General features: G+C 42.5%; 2 protein-coding genes across 2 annotated transcripts in view; one reads left to right on the plus strand and one right to left on the minus strand.

The window, feature by feature from the left end:
* The window catches only part of SFTA2 (surfactant associated 2), a 40,735-nt gene that overhangs the window by 8,682 nt on the left and 18,104 nt on the right, over positions 1 to 13,949 (plus strand). The window lies entirely within an intron of this gene.
* On the minus strand, positions 1,558 to 9,026 carry MUC21 (mucin 21, cell surface associated). Its single transcript, XM_072945806.1, is given in 3 exon segments — positions 1,558 to 1,710; positions 2,056 to 2,765; positions 8,924 to 9,026. Coding segments are annotated over 3 exon segments (966 nt in total).

Here is a 13,949-nt window from a genome sequence, read left to right on the forward strand (position 1 = left end):
TCTCTGGTCCATCTCTTCCTTGTTTCTGCTTTGAACCTTACTACTTGCATGTTCGTCCTTCTGAATCTATCCTTCAAGTGTCTTCTATTGTCTGGGTGATTTTCATCTCTGATTTGTTGTATCTAATTGAGCAACTTTCCCCACTTGCTCTTCCAGATTACTAATTTTATTTTCAACCAGCCTCTTTGAATTTGTCTATTACAGTTTTAACCTTGAAAAAATGCATGTTTTACAGTTTTTAATTATCTAAATGGATTCCCTTGCCTGATGTCATTCATTTTCACCTTTTTCACATTCTGCTTTCCACAGTTCACACCAGTGGGAGGCAACATTCTAGGGGGTTCAACTCAACTTATTCTGGTTGCTGGACCCTTTAGGTAAGCTGATGGTGGTGGTGATGGTGGGCCTGCATATGGCTCAGCCTGGCCTCACTGATTGGGATCAATCGTCTGGTTTGCTGACATTTGAGAAGCTCAATGAGTGGTAGAAGGCAGAGCAGTTTCCATTGCTGTGGGTTGGGATGGACACACCAACAAAGTGCTAATTCTCTCCTGAGGGCTCCATCCCAGGTGGGAGCCCTCTTACTGCCTCTTGGATTCAGAGCAGCCCAGCCTTTCAAAGCAGCTCCCCTCTGTCCTCCAAGACCTGTAGGTTCAGGGAGGCTTCTAGCCTAGACCGTGAAAGGAGTATGTGCAGCCCTTCCAGGAGAGAAATTCATGAGCAGCTCAGGCTTTACCCCAGGTGTCTCTGCCATGAGCCTCTGGAAAAGTTAGATCTTAGCAAGCCAGGAAGTCTTTCCCTTGATAAAAGAGGAAGTGCTTTCTCTCTGCTTCCGAGAGAAAACTATCAACTAGCACCTTTATTCTGACAAGTAGCCCAGGTCTGGAGCTTTTGTAGATGCCCTGGAAGCTGTGACTGTGAGTGACCACACCCCACCCCACAGCACACCTCCACCTGTCATGCTCTGGGTTCTCTGTGTGCTACCATGTGATCTCTTTGTTCTATAGGCCTATTCCATGAGCCCCGCTGGGATCCTGGCACCTGCCCTCCCTTCTCATCTCTCCCAATTCAATTCTCTTGTCTGTCTGGGTGAGTCTTGGGGACACCGGGTTCCTGCTTGGGACAAGAAGGATTAGAAAAAGGGGACAGATATAAATGACATCTCTCAGGTTTACTGTGGAGATTCTGAATGACAGGTGGACTCCAGCATGAGGTTCTCTTATACCACTGGGAAATTCAGCTCGGCGCTGCAGACACCCACTCATGTGCACACACAGGTGTTCTCTGGGATATAGTTTGTATGTGTTTATTTCTTAATTGTTGTTAAATGACCAACAGAGTCTCCTCTTTCCAGTGTCTGGTAAAAGCAAGAGAGAGGGAGGAAGTGTCTTCCCCAAGGCTGGCAGAGACCCAAACAAAGCTGCAAAGGGGACTCCTGGGGACAAATGAAAGGACACTCAGATCTCTGGTTCCCCAGGTCAACTTTCTCTGTAAAGAATGTGGCCCTCTGGCTCCTGCAGCCACTCAGAACCCATTGTAGCTCTCTCATCTCCAAGACTATTGAGGAACTGGTCTTCTTCAGTACCAGTTAGGGGTCCGCCTAGGGCTATGGTGGACTCTGTGATTCCCTCCAGGGCCCGGGCCAAGGTTGGGACCATGGGGGCGGTAGACAGCTGTGTCAAAGACATTTCTCAGGGACAAGGAGTTTCTCTAGAAAAAGAAGAGAGAATCATTTCAGAATTGTATCCCCCCTCCAAGCCTTCACCATGGACTCCTTCAGGAATCTTCTCCCCCTTTAAACCATCTCCCTCAGTCACTGGTCATTCTTCCAGCCTTTGTTCCTTCTTTTGTCCCCGTTCCCACAAGTCAATAGTTACCTCTGCACGTTGATTGGCTCCTCTGGTTCTAACTTGCTATTTCTCTTTAGTAACTTTCTCTTGATCTTTCTTTCCTCCCTATCTACCCCTAACTTGGTGGCCCTACTATTCATACCCCATTTCCTTATGTTCCTGCTGCTCCTTCCCCCAGGAACTTTCCTATATATTAGGCACTCACCACACAGAAGAAGAGCCCAACAAAGAATCCCACGACCACTACAACTGAGACCAGAGTGATGAGGAAGATTTCCCATGGCTTCAGGGACCCACTGGGCTTCACGTCATTCACTGGACTACTAGCACTTGTGCTAATTCTATTAGAAGTTGTGGGTGTTCCATTTGGAGAAGGTGTACCAGAGCCTCCTATGGTTGCACTGGATCCAGTGTTCAAGGCTGTGCTGGTCCCACTGGAGGTTATGCTGGTCTCACTGGAGGTCGTACTGGAACCAGTATTGGCAGGTGTGCTGATCTCACCAGAAGTTGTGCCGGACCCAGTGCTGGAGACGTTATTGGCCCCACCAGAGGTTGTGCTAGATGCAGTGTTGACAGATGTGCCGGTCCCTCCAGGGGTCACACTGGATCCAATGTTGGAAGTTGTGATGGAATTTCTGGGGGTCATGCTGGATCCAGTATTAGAGGTTATGCTGTAACTACTAGGAGTCATGCTGGATCCAGTGTTGACAGATGTGCTGGACCCTCCAGAGGTCACGCTGGATCCAGTGTTGGCAGGTGTGCTGGTCTCTCCAGAGGTTGTGCTGGATTTAGTATTGGAGGTTGTGCTGGTCCCATCAGAAGTTGCAGTGAATCCAGTGTTGGCTATGCTGTGCTCACTGGAAGTTGTGCTGGATCCAGGGTTGGCACTTGTGCCAGCATCAGTGAAGGTTATGCCTGATGATAATCATAAATGATAACAAGTATAGTTTCTGCTCAATGCTTGGTTAAATTCATTACGTGGATAATTCTATTTAATGCTTACTACAGCCCTATGAAATACATACCATCAACTGCTAAGATGAAAAAGCTGAGGCTTAGAAATGTTGACATTTGCCCAAGTTTATACAGCTAATGAGTAGTGGAACAGGAATTTGAACTCAGGCCATTGAATCTGCGCTTTTAGCGACCATGCTAATTCATCCTCCCCACCCATCCCCAACGCCAGGGTCACAGGGCCTGATTTCACTGGTAGTAGGCTTATTCCATCTTCTGATGTACGATAGCCAATACAGAGGGAAAATATTATAAAGGATCATAGAACCCAGGTGAAGCTAGTGTATATTGATTAATTCATTATTAAAGTAGGATTGCTTTTTTCTTGGAAAATATTGCTGAGTGTTATTCAGAAAACACCTATATCAGAATTATCTGAGGAGCCTGTTGAACATAAAGATTTCTAGGCAAACCACTTCAGACTAAATGAATGAGTTTGTGATGACCCTAGGTATCTGGGTGGTTATATATGCATTGAGGTTCCAGGGGCTCCTGATCACAAGGCAAAGGCTGAAGAAGAACAAGTTATAGGTAGCTTAAATGTGTAAGATCTCCCAGGATTAAGGGCTACAAATTAAGAATCTACAGGTATAGAAAAGCATTTCCACCTTCTTGAAGGCTCAGCTGGAGTTACCTCACTACTTTGAAGGAAGAAGATACTCAGCCACCCCAGATAAACAAAATTTATCTCATTTGTGGCTCATTTTACTACTAACTGGGACATAAGTGCCTATCGTCTCACCCCACGCTTATTTGAACTCACATAGGAGTAGAGTTCAGCTCTTTGGGGAAGGTTCCCAAACTCTGCAATGGGGTACAAATTGGAATTAACATCAGAATCATGAGTAAAACTAAATAAGAAAGCGAGATGAACAGTGGGGTTGATATGTGAAAGAGGGAGTGGATTTGATCTGAGAAGTTTTGGAGGACAGAATAGATGAGTCAAAATCATATGAGGGCTAATTTTGATTCAAATGATAAATTCTCTAAGAGGTCTTGCTTTCTAGTTGCATGACAGGAGATGGCCCAAGTTGTTTAATTGAGGGTCAGAAGTGTGGAAATAGAGTGTGAGTTGGTTTTGACTCTTGAATCCTTTTCTCTTTGGTCTGAGGTTAACTTAGGCTAATTGTGAAATTGGAGTTGAGGACAGGAGGAAAATTAAGTTTGTAGAATATAGAAGAGTGATATTTTAAAACAGCATTCAACTCTTCTTGTTCTTAATATTTAACCCCCCAGCCAAGTTTGAGATTTAAAAAAGAGTTTCTTCTGTAAAGCACAGGGAGCTAAGTTTAATATCTTGCAATAACCTTTAATGAAAAAAAATATGAAACTGAATATATGTATGTACATGACTGGGACATTGTGTGCTGTACACCAGAAATTGACTGTACTTCAACTAAAAATAAATAAAATAAAATAACCCCCCAGCCATATCTCACTGGTTATTACCATTTTATAGATGTAGAAACTGAGGCACAGAGAAGTTACTCACCCAAAGTGCACAGATAACAGATGGAGCCATGATTCAAACGTAGGCAGTTGGAGACCAGAGTCCACAGTTTGAACCACTGTGCTCTAACTGCCTCCCAGGCGGTACTTTATTAAATTGAAGTGACTGGAGTGAAATGATGACCCTCACTCTATGGAGGAGAACCAGTGCTATTCCTAGTAGTGGTCATCATCTCCCAGAATCCCTCAAAAGTTCTCAGATCACCCACATTTAAAGAAAAGCACTCACCATTTTCTAAAAGTAGGAGATGTAATAGTAACCAATACATAAGGGCAATGTTTCTTTTCTGCATCCTGAACTGCGTCTCTGTGGCTGGAAAACAAGATGCCTGGATCCCAGATGTGGCTGAGACCTAGAAGGCAAAGAATAGTATTCTTGAGAAAGGAGAGTTCAAGGTGAAAATATAAAGGCTGGAGCTTCTAGGAACGTGGGTCTCATAAGTATGTGTTCTTGAAAAGAATCTTGAGCTTGGAGGGTGGGAAACTGGATGCCGGGCTCTTTAAGCTTCCTCCATGCGATGTTGTTGCCTCTTTCTTTATCATGAAAGAGCTACATGGGCCTTTATAGCTTCATCTGGGTCAGGGAGGGGTTGGAAATTTGACTTGTTTTTCTGCCAACTGTGAGCAAGTAACAAAACAATACTGAGTCTGGGAAGGAATAGACTGGGGGTCAAGAGGAAGGTGAGAAAGGAGAATGACATGATCACACTAGGCAGGGCACTGGGCTGGGTTTGAGGAGGAAGTAGAACTGAATAAGGAGATCAAGTTTGTCAGAGTGGAAGGGACCCACCCCTGAGGCAGGGATGGGACCAGAAACCTGTTATAGTTCAAAACTTTGTTTCCGGGGCAGGAAGTCCTGTGTGCCTGCTTTAGCATGGAATAAGCCCTAACAGACCTAACTGAGGGGGCAGGACCCCACATTTCTGAGTCAAAGAAAAATATAAGATGTCAAAGAGAGCAATAACTAGGGAGCTGGGGTCCTGGGATCCAGGCAGAAGAAGACAGACAGTGCATTGCTGAGCATGTAGTAGGCACTCAACAATGCACGTTGACTAAACAGGGAAAGAGATCCATGGGTAATGTGTCATCTTTGGGGTCTTTGGGGCATAGAGCTGAGGGTGGGGGAGAGTGTTGAATATGTGGGAACAAGCCACCTGCTACACTCATAGCAGCTAAAGGGGTGGTATAGGGACCTCTTCTGATTCTCAACTATAGGGGTTCCCCTCTTATTTCTTTTCAGAGGAATGCATGGGAGCTTTTCCTCCCTGGGATCATTCAGATGTTCCTTCTCATCAGCCTTAATGCAGCATCTCTCTGTAGGCTATCCCATGGGCACCACATTAGGAGATTTCAAGTCTGTTGGGAGAGGGAGATACATAGTCCAAGTCCTCTGGGAACTTGGGTCTGGACACAGATATAGCAGCAGAAAGGACACACAGTCAGCTAAATGAGCGTGACTGAACAGACCCAAATGAGTGGAGAGTTTGGGGAGTTAACAGAAAAGCCTTCTTGCAGCCAGGGTGAGGGGCGTAGGATTGATGGGAGTTCCAGTGACAGTCTGTATGACCAAAGGCAGCTGTCTCCATTCCCTGTCAACAAAGAGAAACTTCGTGGAAGAAGCGACATCTCAGGTAATTTATTTATAGGTGAACGGGCATCCCCATTATGTAAGACCTGCTAGAAAGAAACTGGCAAGCAGAAGGTGGCTAGAGACATGAAGGAGCTTGGAATAAGTGAATCTGAGAATCAGGAGGGATGGGGTGTGCTAGGAAAGGCTACATGCTGATGTGCCTAGCGTCTGTGATCGGCAGCTCCTGAGGCTGAGATGTGAGGGGGCAGTGACAGGTGGCGGCCTGGACTCCCAGCAACCCTATTCTGTGGCTGTAAAGCCAACAGCATTCTAAGAAAGAAAACTTTTCTTCCCTCTAAAATTATTTGGAGGCAGAGGTCCTGAATTCAGATCAAGATTTTACCTTTTAGAGTTATCCTAAAAATTTTTACACGCATACTTACCAGTCTGAATGTAATTAATATCTTTACCCTCCTTCAAAACAATACAAGGACCTTGGAACACTTTTCATTCTGATTATCTGTCTCCCAACTGATACCCTAACATTACTGAGTATATTAATTCTATCTTTTTTTTTTAACTTCATGAGAGATCATTGCCGTCTGCTCACACACCATTAAGAACATAGTCATACGGCTGCAAGAGAAATACAGTCCCTTGCTGGGCGGACGTGCTCAACTAAAACTTGGGAATTCCATTGTTAAAGATGGAGAAGGGATACTAGTAGACAATCACAAAGCTACGACAATACCTAGTTTTTTTTTTGTGGATCTGATCTTGCTGTCTGTTCTGTTTTGTTTTGTTTCTTACTAGCTTTCACTCATGGTGCCTCGTTTGTGATTAGAGATTTATGACTATAAATTTATTTTTCTTGAATTATTATCTGTATAAGTCTTTTGAAACCTGAGATGAAGGTCTGATCTTCCACAGAGAATTTGCGTGTTTTTACTAAGCATATGGAGACAATCCCATTTGAGGATTACTTTAAATTAAATTATAAGCTTGAAGTCTTTTGAATTACCCAGATTGCATGATTTGGGGCTGCAAACTCTGTAGAGTATTGTGGTTACAAGTTATTTCTCAAGATGTACTTCCTCCATTCTTCCTTCCCATGCACGGAGTTTAGAGACAGGCAGTTTGCTTGCATTTCCTGGGAGGAGGGATAGGTTTGTTTTTATTTTACACTCTCCCTGAACGTCTCAGATTTATGTGAAGGTCTGTTACAAGAGTCCTCACCTGGGCTGGTCCAACTGAGGCTGTGCTTCCTAAAACTTAAGTTCACTGGTTTGACAAAATTTGGCTTGAGTACTACACTTACCTCCTTGGGTTCCTACCTTAACTTAGTGTTTCCTTTCAGCATTCCTTATTTTCTTGTCAAATCATTGACACATTTAAGAAGAATTGAAAAAAAAAAAAAGCCTGGTTTTTCTCACTTCACCTTTAAAGGGTTTAAAATTGTTTCATATCTGGTCAAGTTGAGATTTTTAAGAACTTTATTTTTAATTTTTAATAAAAGTTTACAGCTTGGTTTTTTTTTTAAAGTCAGCAATCTGCAAGCACCTGTTAATAAAGGTCTTAAATAATGAAAAAGAAGAATTTTTAGTTTTTCAGTATATTTTAAGTCAATACACCTAGAGCCAGAAATTTAAGTTCTTATTAGATTGCTTTGAGAAATAAATGATGGTGTATTTACAGGCACAGCACAGCGGCACATAAAAACATGCAATAATAAAGGACAAAGGAAAAGCGTAAATATACAGATGCCAAGTGTGTTTTGAGATTTTAACAGTAGCGCATCCCAGTGGTTTTCTCCTTACTTGTCATATAGCATTTGGAAAAGACAAAGAAGTAGGGAGGAAGAATCTTCCTAAAGATAAAGGAGACCAGGAGGGCACTGAGTAAGTCAAAGATGGCTTTCTATCTACCCAGTTTGTATGATTTGAACTTACAGACCCAAATGAAGAATGTCATGCAAATTCTCAGGGAGGTTTTTTTTTTTTTAACACCCCCCTCCATTCAGTGTCAAGTTTAGAGCCAGACATTTGTCTCAGTCACCGATGTGCGTGGTGGGCAATACAATTTTATTCTAGTTTAACCATACACTGAAGCGTTAACCCTTTTAGATTTCAGCTTTCTTTAGAGTCTCCTGTTAGGCTCCGCCCCTTATGCAGATCCTGGAATTTGTCTCCTATACCCTAAGTGCTAAGAAGCTGTGAGAAGATAAGCTTAAATTCACCAGATTTGGCAAATACCCTCTTTATGAAGGTTGGATCAGATTTCTCCTTCATCCTCTCAGTCTCTGCCTTCTCTTGACTATTGATCTAAGTGTTACTTACTATCTACCCAGCTGACTGATACAGGTACAAAGATTTTTTTCAGTATTTTATCCAGCAATTTTTGTTCCTTTCTATTAAGAGGGGTGGTTAGTGTATCCTTTCCACTATATTGCCAGAAAAGTGGAAGTTCTCAAAAGATTGTTTTGAAGTTACAAATTTCAGAAACGTTAAATGGTAGTGTATTTAAAGTTACCTAGTACAATGCTTAGCACCTAGTAAACACTCAGTACCAAAGAGAAAAAGGAGGGAAAAGAATGCCCAAACAGATAAACAAGGAAACAGGTCATCCTGCTACCACAAATAGTATGAGTTGTTTTGGGTTTTTTTGTGTTTGGGGGATTTGTTTGTTTGTTAAGCTCTAATAATATCATCTTTCCTCCTACTGGTCTTAGTGTGTCCTGAGGAAATAAAAAAGAATTCCCAAGTGAAAAGGGCACAGGTTATTATTACTTGCACATTAGGAGTGCAAAGAGGAATTGTTCTGGTCACTGTGACTTCCTAAGAGGTAAGCTCAGGGAGTATCTTTACTTGAGCTATCCCAACCTGATGAGGCTACAGATCTCCTCCAGAAACACTCTTTGTTTTTCTGGCTGCCCTGTTAGTCAAACCCTCTGTGACCTCTATTCTCTGGTTCTTTTCTTGACCTTGCTGATGATCATTTCTCATGGCCAATCCCTTGAAGAGCTCTTGGAAGCCCATCTTGACCCATTTTATGATCACTGCCTTCTCCTCCATGATCCCCTTCATCGTCAATGTTTTTGTTTTTATTTTTATTTTTTCCAGAGGACCCTTCATTATCCAGTCTGTGTCCACACTCCCCATTCTTCCTTGGTGGCCTCTGCTGTGATCTACTTCACAGCTCTTGTTATGGCCTCCTCCACATTCATGACTCCTGCCATGATTCACGCCATTACTACCCCCTTGGCTGTGGCTTAATTCATGGCGCACTCCATGGCCTACTTGGAGTCCAAAACCTCTCCATATGCCTCTCCATGAACCAGTTCATTTTCCAGACCATGGAACATGCCAGAGCCCAATCCTGAGTCCAGGTCCAGACCAGTTCTGTGGTCATGGAGTTTATCAATGCCTCTATTTATCAGGGAAAAAGAAAAGCCCTTCTAAAAGAGAGGGAAAAAAAACATTATTATTAGTGTTAAATCCTCTTCTTTTGGATCATTAAAACTTGGATTGTCAAAAATCACAAATTTTCACTTTTCATCCATTCTGTGTGTGTGTGTGTGTGTGAGAGAGAGAGAGATATTGTTGGCTTTCTACTCTGTACTTTGGCAAATCTCTCTGAGAGTTGAATCTCCCAGAAACAGGGAGTCTTTCATTGTGTTAGTCAGCTGAGAAAGTTGTGTATCTATGATGACAGGTAAAAGTAAATAAAAGTTCATAAAACGGAAGTCAGAATAATAGTTACCTTTGGTTGGGCTGGTACTGACAGGGAGGGGACACACAGGAAACTACTCAGGTGATAGAAATGTTCAATATTTTGAACTGGGTGTGGTTATTTGGGTGTGTACACATTTTTAACTTAATCAAGCTGTACACTTGAGATTTGTATACTTCTTGTAAATTACACTTCAAAATGTTTTTAAAAGGTAAAGGAAGGCCCATAAAGAACTAAGGCTTGGAGAACCAGCTTTAAACACTGTGGCTAGGAGCACAGGCTCTCCTGTGAATCAGACTTGGATTAGAGTTCCAGCTCTGTCACCACTTCGCCCTGTGATCTTCAGCAAATTACTTCAGCCTCTGACTCCAGTGTCCTCACCTGTTAAATGGGATAGTAAGAGTACTGCCCCAAAGGTGGTTACGCAGAGTTAAGGAAAGACAATGCTCCCTTGCACTTTTAGTTCTGCACTTCACACTTAGTAAGCAGTTAATAAAATGCTCGTTATTATTATTACATCTTTATCTTAAACAATTAGAGGATTGTTCATGGCTGGTGACTCACATTTTGTTCTCACCATAGGGAGGGATCAGAGGATCTGGAATAAGAAACTCAAGTGAAAAAATAAGAAACTTGAGTAAGTTGGTTGTAAATCATTTGTGTCTTCACACACCATTTGTGGCTGGTGTGTGAATTTTTTCATTTACTTAATTTACTTAATGTGTAACTCTGGCTTATCCTACACATGCTGAAGACTACTTACAGGAATACATACTGCAGAAATGGGAAAGTAGAAATATCTTTTTCAAAAAGAGAACAAAAAAAAGATATATTAGAATAGAAAATTAAGATCAAAATGGGGAATAGAATGCAGAAGTGTAGTCTGCTGCTGGTGCGTGGCTGTCACACCCACCTCAGGGAACTGTAGTGGGTTTCAGGCCTTGAAATAGGTCAGCTCTCAGAGGCTCAGAAGCCTTCCCTAGTACACGTCTCTGGGGCTTCTGTCCTTGCTAAGGTTACGTTCTTGTTATTGGCCCTTAGTAGGTAATCAGGTATCTTGAATTTCCAGCCTATTTGAGCTGTGCTAACAGGTATCTATCAAAGTGATTTTCTTTTCACTTGGATACAATCGTAAAAGGAGGGGAAAAGAGGCCTTCACTCTCACCCTGGGAAGTTGCACATGGTAATGTCTATAAAGATCATGGAAAATCTGTTGGGGGTGCAAATGTTCATCACTTTCTCGAAATCCTTTTTATTGTACTAAGTTCCAGCTATTTGATAAAAGATATGCTTTCCTTCATGCTCGTCTCATCAACATCACATAGACTGATGCTCTTATCTCTCTTTTGGGGCACCCTTCAGCTTTTTTCTCTCTTTTTTCTATGTCTCACTACATCTATGATTGATATTTTTAAAAATATATTTTTGTGAAGTATAGTCAGTTTACAATGTTGTGTCAATTTCTGTTGTACAGCACAATACTTCAGTCATATACGAGCATATTCTTTTTAACCATAAGTTACTACAAGATATTGAATATAGTCCCTTGTGCTATACAATACAACCTTGTTGTTTATCTATTTTATATGTAGTAGTTATGATTTATATTTTGATTGACATTTTCTGTTTTTTGTCCTCTCTGGTCTTTGTATTACCATATGTGAAAAAGTAAACATCAGACTGAGAAAGTAACAGTCTACTCTGCCTTTAACAATGTAGATAAAGCCAGCTGCAGAGTTCACTGGAAAGAATATTTTCCCCTTTACAGCTGTAAAGCATCAAAACAACCCCTTTCTCTGAGGGACCTACTCATTTTCAATGATTGAGCTGATGAAAAATTCAGTTCTCTAAAATCATTGGCTATCACAAATTTGCTGTTTGAAGATACATCAGTAAGAAGGAAATATCCCATTCTTGTCTCAAGAAGCTGTTACTTTGATTCAGAGAAGCATCCTGGATTTGTTACCCCAGGGCAGATTACAATTTCTGTGTACAATGTTCCACGTCTCTTGTAACTTTGTAGTTTCCAAGAAAACTGGGTCCACTTCATGGTCTAGAACTGCTGTGGACCCTTGTACACACAGCCCTGTTTTGTTTTGAGAGAACTAAAACTCTGCTGCATTCGACTTTCACCCAAACGCCACACTTCCCTCAATACTGTAATTCTTTTCTCCTTAGTTGGTAAGAAGCTCCTTACTCTACTCCCTCTAGCATACAGTCTCCTCTGGTGCAACGAGCCAAGAAAGCTGAACTTGTGAGACTGCGAGTTCTCTCCTGCTGCCCTTAGGGTGACTGGGTTAGGATACACGTGACTCTCCGCACACTGCTTTCTCGTTCTGAATATCTTAGTGGTCCTATTCCCGTTCTTCTATTCCCACTCATGATCCATCTTCTAGGTGGGTTCCCCTGTCTTCATGCACAGTAACTCACCAGGCAAAAATTCAGTCCTACCAACAGTCCACCAACAACCACGACCGCAGCCAGAGAGATGAGGATGATGCCCCAGAGCTGTAAATATCCACTTGGTTTAATCACATGTGTTGGTATGTGGCTCACACTAACTGTGTTTGTGCCCATGGTGACTGGGCTTATTTTTTGGGAGTGGTGGTTGGGAAGACCCTGTCCTGGTGGTCCTGGTATCTGGGACTGAGGTGGTCAATGACACTCCAATAGTGGATGTGCCCAGGCCAGTGGTATTCTGCATTGTCCCAAGGACTGTACTGCTGGTAACAGGCACTGTGGAGTCCATTCCAGGAGCTCAGAGATGGGGGTAGTTGTTCTAGTTCCAGTGGTCCTAGTGCCTGGGAAATAAGTCACACAATATGACGCATTTGTAGTAGAGATACTTAACGAGGAGAGAGGGGTACTTAGAGCAGAGGGGTTGAATCTAACACACCTGGGGTGCTACAGGTTTGAAGAGAGGTTTTGCAGTGGGAGGAGAGATGGTAGGAAGTGATTCGTCTGAGGCCATGGTTCCCAGAATAGAAGTGGATATCTTAGAAAGAAGAGGTAACATATATGCATGGACAGTGCCACTGATGGTGGAGTCAGAAGATTAAGGAAGTGTGACCATGATTGATGCAGAAGTGGGAGATCCATTCACTCAGGGAGGTAGCCACCCACAGAGAAGAGAGTGGGCTGGGATAAAGGGAATAGAGTTTGATGCCTTGTGATGTAGTCACTGGATGTAAGGATGATGTCAGAGGAAGAGATGATAGAATCAGGTTTATTCATGGGTGAGACAGTGATCGTGACTTGGAGCAGAGGTGACAGAATTGAACACAATCATAGTGGTCAACAAAGACGAGCTGAGTGTGCGCAGAACAGATGTGGAAGAACCTGACCCACGTGGAGGAGACTGGCCCCAAGGATAGGAGAGGGTAAACTCAGACAAGGTGGGAGGACCTAATATAGAAGAGGCGGTGGAGGTGGTTGTGTTTAGACCAGAAGTGGCTACACTGAAACTGGAACAGCGCCAATCACTGGAATAGCAGCGGGAGGCTCAGAACAAAGTGGGTAGAAACAGTTCCAACAGGAGTGCAGATGGCAAGTGCAGAAGTGGCCTTAATCAGAGCAAGTGCCGGAGTATGAAAAAAATTAGTTTTGGTCTTAGATTAGAGCAAGGGTTGGCGAACTTTTCCTGTAAAGGGTCAGATGATAAATTTTTAAGATATTTGATCACAGTCTCTCTCATAATTATGCAAAGTAGCTGGAAAGCAGCTGTAGATGTGCACAAGTAGGTGTGGCTGTGCTCCAATAGGACTTTATTTGGGAAAAGAGACAGCAGACAAGACTTAGCTTATGAAGTACAGTTTGCAACCGCTGGACCAGCGGTCAGTATATTGAAGACGAAGTGGTGATGTCAGAGGTGGCCTTGTGGGGGTTGGGGGTGGGGTCCCCATTTACCTGCATCTGGGACATGAAGAACCTTCCCCACTCCCCCAAACACACACCCTTTGAGCCCCAGTGCTCCATTTTGATCCTTGAGACCTTGGTTGGGTTGGATATTTTGCTTTATTTTGTTTTGGTTTTTATTTATGTATGTATGTATTTTTATTGAAGGGTAGTAGGTTTACAACATTGTGTTAATTTCTGTTGTACAGTGTAGTGTTTCAGTTATGTATATAAGTATATATATTCCTTTTCATATTATTTTTTATAAGATATTGAATATAGTTCCCTGTGCTATACAGTAGAACCTGGTTATTTTGGTTTGGTTTGGTTATTTTTAAATTAAGGTTTTTAAATTAGGGTTCAGCCTGGGGAAATTCAATGGT

Source organism: Vicugna pacos, chromosome 20 (genome assembly GCF_048564905.1).
Source record: "Vicugna pacos chromosome 20, VicPac4, whole genome shotgun sequence".
Lineage (NCBI taxonomy): Eukaryota > Metazoa > Chordata > Mammalia > Artiodactyla > Camelidae > Vicugna > Vicugna pacos.